General features: G+C 47.9%; 2 protein-coding genes across 2 annotated transcripts; one reads left to right on the top strand and one right to left on the bottom strand.

Moving 5' to 3' along the window:
- On the top strand, positions 1-693 carry BJ212DRAFT_219145 (NUDIX hydrolase domain-like protein). The gene is made up of 3 exons (XM_041342679.1): positions 1-146; positions 197-340; positions 393-693. The coding sequence occupies exons 1-3, from the start codon at positions 99-101 to the stop codon at positions 588-590; spliced, it is 390 nt and encodes a 129-aa protein (XP_041185592.1). The 5' UTR covers positions 1-98; the 3' UTR covers positions 591-693.
- A 2,388-nt stretch (positions 694-3,081) lies between these two features.
- Positions 3,082-3,612, bottom strand: BJ212DRAFT_1288968 (CoA-binding protein; the record flags this gene model as incomplete). Its single annotated transcript, XM_041332051.1, has 3 exons — positions 3,082-3,264; positions 3,318-3,464; positions 3,517-3,612. 3 exons carry the CDS (start codon positions 3,610-3,612, stop codon positions 3,082-3,084), a joined length of 426 nt encoding a protein of 141 aa, XP_041185591.1.
- Between the last annotated feature and the right edge of the window lie 2,697 nt (positions 3,613-6,309).

Here is a 6,309-nt window from a genome sequence, read left to right as displayed (position 1 = left end):
GGGTTCGTTCCAACACTGCGTCGGAAACAATCACTCATATGACATGAAGGCGAGGGCTGCATAACTTTGCTCATCCTCGGACGGATCCCGTTGTAATCATGCTCGCCATTGATGAATCAGGAGAGAAAGTCCTTCTCGGGAGAAATGTTCGCATGCTGGTCTTCAATAAGCTGTTTTTCCTAACGCTGCACAACAGAAAAAATTTCCCGGCAAATTCTACTCCGCGCTTGCTGGCTTCATCGAGCCAGGCGAGTCCTTCGAGGACGCCGTCAAGCGGGAGATGTGGGAGGAAGCTGGAGTGAAGGTCTGGAACGTCCGATATCACTCTGGACAGCCTTGGGTACGTTGACTCTGCGCGGCAAAACTCCCACCTATCAACCTCGATATTTTAGCCATATCCAGCCAACTTGATGGTTGGCTACTATGCGACCGCTGATTCTTCTGCGCCAATCCGTACAGATTTGGATAACGAACTTGAAGGTCAGTCGTCTGCCGCCGAATCGTTGATGTTGTGGTTTAACTCAGGGATGTGCCGTAGATGCTCGATGGTACACCAGAGAAGAAATTCTTGCTGTCTTGAGACATGCTAGTGGAACTCACTTCTCCCGTCGTGACCACCAGAAGCTCGGGGAGATCCAAGATGGTCCCGATAACAACCCCATGTCTCAAGATCAGTCTGTAGAAGTTAATAACAATGACGAGCCGCCCTTCAGGATACCCGCGCCAACCGCAATCGCAGGGGTTCTCATTCAGCATTGGGCAGAAGGAAAGGCAAAGGTACTATTAGAGAGCGGGTCTACAGCAAAGGCATGCATGTGAATAAGTAGATTCTGTAGAAGCATGTCATATAAATAGATGCGGTATGATTCAATCTATTCATTTTAGTAGACAGTGTGAGACTTCGCGCCACAAAGGTTACTAGGGTGTCATCGGAGAACGTTGAAGGAGATCAGAGTAATTGATATTTACGATACGAGTTTCGAATAGTGATTCGGAACTAACTAGAGAATAAGTCTAGTATGGACTAACTAATCAAACTGTAACGTGGCTGTAACCGTGTAACGAAAGATAAAGGCGTCGCGGCTAAGGATGCAACGGCGGCCGCACGGTGAACAAAGGGAAGTCCTTTCGGACAGCTAATAAGTACCAAGTGCTGATAGACTGGCAAAGAGCGTGATCGCGATAAAGAGTGTAACGTACATAGTCACGTCTATATAAACGAATGTGATTCGGCACGGTGGTTCCAGACCTTAATTAAAAAGTGGAGAGATGAATCTAAGCGCACTTAAAAGCATCGATAATAGAGTCAAGGAGCATATCATTGTAATCACCACCCGCCTCCCACATCGAGAAACCGCGCAGCTTGGTGTCTTTGATATACTTGCCCTTGGCAGCAAACGATTGGACGTTGTCGAAGGAGATCATAACTTGCGAGGTCCCATTGTACACATACGGCTGTAAAAGCAATGAAATGAGTACTCCTCCTTTAGGGTGGAATATTATATTTACCGTCTGGCTGCAGGTGTCATATCTGTGGTGGATACCATCAGCAGGCTTGCCTTCTTTGGTGAGGAAACCGTTGTCAATGAGGCCCCAGAAGTTGAAAGTGCCACCTGAACCCTCGTAAACACCACATACATCAACAGAACCGGTGTTATCCCATGCATCACCCAAGGGCTGATTGGAGGCGTTGAAGGTGGGGTATGCAGCTAGCGTCTTTGTGTCGGACACGAAAGCGTCACAGGGAGGGACGCTGAATGAGTGACCGTAGGAAGCAACACCGAGTACGATCTTGTCGACTGGCATCCCTGCATCCGTCCAAGTCTTGACTGCAGAAACAGCAGAGCCCTGTTGGTTCGCGGGTGCGGCGCAGGTGTCGTTCAATGGTGCGTTAGGCCCCACAGTTGTGAACCAAGAGCCCCAAACGTCGTAATTCATCACGGCGACGTAATCGAGGACCTTCGCGAACCCGGTGACGTCAGTCAAAGGACTTCCTGTAGCATTAAAGAAGGGTCCCAATCCTACGGCGGCCGAGAGGGTGAGCTTTGCCGCCACTGGGTTTTGGCGAAGCTCCTGGAGGAATGCGAGGAAATTTGCCGTATCGTGCACGCTAATGGTGTTGCAACCGATTCCCTGATCGTTCGGGGACTCCCAGCTGTTGGAAATCAAGGACAACTAGAGTCAGCGCGTGATGTCGGATTCACAGGAATCAACCTACTCGAATTGGATGCCATCAAGCTTGTACTGTAAAGCAAAATCTACTACAGTCTTGACAAATGCCGTCCGGTTTTTGGCAGTGGCAAGGTTAGAAGAGAACCACACGCCCCCAGTCCAGCCTCCGACAGCAATATGGGCCTCAACACCCTGCGCGTGGGTTAGATATCAAGTGTAGGAGCAGCAAATTCTTATTTACTCACATGTGCATGGGCCTCAGAGACAAACTGAGGGAGCATCTCGCCATCAGAGCCTGACAGGCTCAGACTATTGACACTTTGAGTGGTTTCTCTTAGAGAAATAAACATGGTCGCGTTAATCAAAGCTATCTGCATTTATGCCAATACAGGTAACTTACACAAATGAGTAGTACAACGTGTTGTACTTATCCCAGCTGACTGAAGAGAGCGGGAATCCTCCAGTCGCATGCCATCCGGCATACCAGGTTGCTATGACGGGTGTGGTGGAACGGGCGGCAATGGAATGGGCGGCAAGCGGGCTGGCGGTTATATTAGTCAGGGCAAGAAGCGGTAAAAGGAATGTGGGTAGCATGACGAGAGAACTCGATAGCCTGAGAGAGCCTGATCAAGAGAGATTGTAATTGCGGAGACAAGTTCTTATAGCTTTTCCGCGATCTTCTCGTTTGGGACGAAATTAATAGGGATCCACGTGGTTGCAGACTGGCAGTCGGACTGCCCCATAGATGATCTTGCTGTACGAGTGACTCGGACTCTGGTACTATGGAAGCGGTCACTTGCCGGTGATCGCAGACCAAGGCCGCATCTGATGATCTGCCAGGATGCGGAAAAAGGCAACTTCATAGAACAATGATAGTGCATTCATGACCATATCAGATTAGTCCGAATATCATAACATTGCCTGCAAGACCCCGTCACCATCCCTCAGTATACACTCCCCTTCGAAAAGTACACGGTCAGACATCCCGTTGTCTTTGATGTACTGAACGCAAGCAACATCAGTTGCTCCTGGCTGGCACCAGACAGCAGGAATCGAAAGCTCCTCGACTTGCTTGAGCAGATCGATAGTTATCTTGTCAAACACATTCAGTAGCGAAGCTGCGAACGTGGCAATATACTACTAACCTTAGCGGGCGTTATGATACTCAATGACGTCTCGGTTGGGTTCGGAAGGTCAGTTAAAGACCGTATGGTTTTTATGCCCTCCAACTCGTCATTCGACGGGTGGACCGGAGTTACTGGCTTGTTCCGCTGGATATACCATTGCAGAACCTATAGACGGTATTGATACGTCTATGACAAATCTTGAAGCAAGGAGTAGTACCTTCGTGCCGAACTTCGACTGGTCTGTAGAGGCACCGACAACGGCGTAGTGCGGAAATGACAAAAAGAGCTTTTGCTTTTGAATGGTGTTTGTCATGGTGGAGAGAAACCTGAGATGCATATCACAGCCATTGTGTGAGACTTGTGTCTTCCACAGCTGCTTGACAAGGAAACAATCCATTTATAGCTGTTGTGACGCCGTGATGCATGTAGATCTTGGCTTTCATTTCGTGCTTATGCTTGGAATTGAAAATTCACAGTATAATAAAGAAGGAATGGTTGTCTTCCTTATATTCGATACCTAGGGGAGACTAATTCACGTGGCAGGATGCGGCAAATATATCAACAGCCTGGAACAGCACTGATCCCTACTGCTCCCTGCAAAGACAATCAAATTAGAGGGGATACGTGTAGAGATAAATATTTTACCAACCATCCAGTTCGCAACGGAAACAGGTTCCCGACAAGAGGAATTCTGAAGGTCGTGCGCACCATAGTGCTGGCGGCATTTCGTTGGACTGTGTCACGGGAATAATCCACCGTTGTTAATAGTAATAGTTACCAAAGACGCGGAACAGACACAAAGACCGGATGATACACGAGGTGGGCGATATCTTTTGAGCGAAGCCATTCATACTATCAAAGCACAATGGAGGGTTGGCGAGGAAGGGTGCAAGGTACATAATACGTTTCTGGTTTGTATTTCTGTCGGATGAGCTTGAGCAAGGCAGACACGGGGCAGGGAGGTTCGCGTACATGTATCATGCGTTGTGAGCAGAGAAAAGAACAACCTCTTGATCTGTCACTGAACCAGGTTATTCTTCCCGTTGAAGGCCATCAAGTCAGTGGTATTTCGCAGGACCCCAACAACCTGCGACGAATTGCCATAGACCACCTTGAATGATCAGATCGATCAAGCTCGATAGGTGACAGTGCACATGCACATGATATTTGTTGTCGTCTACTTCAAGCGCGGTAGTGAGCGAGCCGTGGGAGTGTTGCGCACGGGCCAGGTCGAAAAGATATATAAACCTTGCACCCGACACATTGAATCCTTAGAACATACTCAGCTAGGATCTATTTTATAGAAACTAACTCGAGTCTCGCATGTTTACACATGCCACATCCTTCAAATCCACTCGATGACAACCGCGCACTCTCGTTCGACAGAGAACATGGCCTTCGCGTTTACGTGGGGTTTCGAGGACGTTTGGTTCTGTCCTTCGCGCGACTGCTTGCAGTTTAGTGAATAGGAGCCAGCGAGTAGAGCGTCTGTCTGATGGATCTCTATTTGTATCATACTAGTTTTTTGTAACCGTGCAATGTAATTTTATTTGACCTTTTGAAAATCTGTGATAGCAGTGCCATTACTTGGAAGTTTTGGTGGAGGTGTCCCAGGTTACAAATCTCGCACTGAGTAAGTGGCTTGTTATGATTGTTCTTGAAGTAGTGCATGCCACGCAAATACCAGGTGTTGGAGTCTTGTGGTCAACTATAAGTCTGAGCATGTACTTCAAAGACCTTGTTCAGTTCATGCCATGAAACTTTTTGAGTTGGCTTTGCCTTCTTGGTATTCCAACGCGGTTGTTCGTCATATCACGTTCGGCATCCTCATCGGGTTTACTTTGTCTGTAACGTCGACGTCCATATCATCATATCGGCGTGCTCGACGACGTCAAAGCCTCTTTTCGGAGCAACACGAGTTTCGGCCAATTGTGTTGAGAAGCGATGAAGTTGTATGTGGGGTCACTGGGTTGATAGGTATGTGACCTGGTCGTTTGAGCGTTCTTCAAGGGCATCGAAGTCTGAACGTCCAGGAAATACGCCTTTGGTGAGGATTGACTCATTGAGTGACGCTTTGGGAGTCGAGATTCTTGGAAAGGCAGAGGTGTGTTTCGAGCTAGAACATACCCCTTTAATGTTTCCAACTTTTCGACAATTTGTAGTTTCTGAATCCAGGAGGAAGTGTCAAAGACCGAGTTGCTCTGCGCAGTGAGTCCGTCACGCGGCGATCGACCTAAAGCTCATTATTTTGCGAACATGAAGTAATCGAGGACGCAGAGCGGCAAGGTTTGCTGCACCCTCACACTGGATCCCGCATCTTTGAAGGCACTGTTGGATCTACTGGCATTTCAATAGCGACGATAGCCAAGGCAAGGTAAGTGATCCTAATTCTGGTGAAAGAACGTTGCATCTAATAATACGATGTTGCAGGGGATATGATACAAGTAGGCAAATTCCTCAAGCTGTTGAACCCATCTCACGTTTCTTAGCGATTATCATGCCGGATGATGTTGCCCAGGAGAAGGTGAACGCCTTGCAGGCCCTTGGAGCTGATGTTCAGCGTGTTCGTCCTGCGAGTATCGTCGACAAAAAACAGGTGCGAACTCATACCATGGTCACCATTTTATGTATTTACCAGAATCGGCATGATAATCGCAGTATGTGGTGAGCAGTTTCTTTGTCGAGGAAAGTTACGCAGTGAACATTCACAAATCTGCAAAAAGAATATCGCCAGGCGAGCAGCCATCGAATTCGGACGTTCAGATATAATGAAAGGCTTAGAGGACGCCCATGCCAACCATGAGCTCCATACAGGTTCTGCATCTGTAGTGGTCACGACTACATCGTCGCACATTAATGCAGAAGGCACCATTGACGACCCGCTGGATGAAGATCTGCTAAGCAAGCCAAGAGGCTTCTTTGCCGACCAATTCGAGGTGCTTACCTTGATAATTAAATGGTAACTAAACTCACATATACACAGAATCGCAGTAATTTTGAAGCCCATTAC

The sequence above is a fragment of the Suillus subaureus genome (genome assembly GCF_016647635.1).
Source record: "Suillus subaureus strain MN1 chromosome Unknown BJ212scaffold_179, whole genome shotgun sequence".
Taxonomy (NCBI): Eukaryota; Fungi; Basidiomycota; class Agaricomycetes; order Boletales; family Suillaceae; genus Suillus; species Suillus subaureus.
Note: the sequence above shows the minus strand (reverse complement) of the source record. Positions and strands in the feature narration are given on the sequence as shown.

Coding starts and splice junctions, on each gene's coding strand:
- BJ212DRAFT_219145 (XM_041342679.1), top strand. CDS start 99: ATGCTCGCCATTGATGAATCAGGAGAGAAAGTCCTTCTCGGGAGAAAT. Junction 147..196: donor AAGTCCTTCTCGGGAGAAAT/GTTCGCATGCTG, acceptor GCTGCACAACAG/AAAAAATTTCCCGGCAAATT. Junction 341..392: donor ATCACTCTGGACAGCCTTGG/GTACGTTGACTC, acceptor TCGATATTTTAG/CCATATCCAGCCAACTTGAT.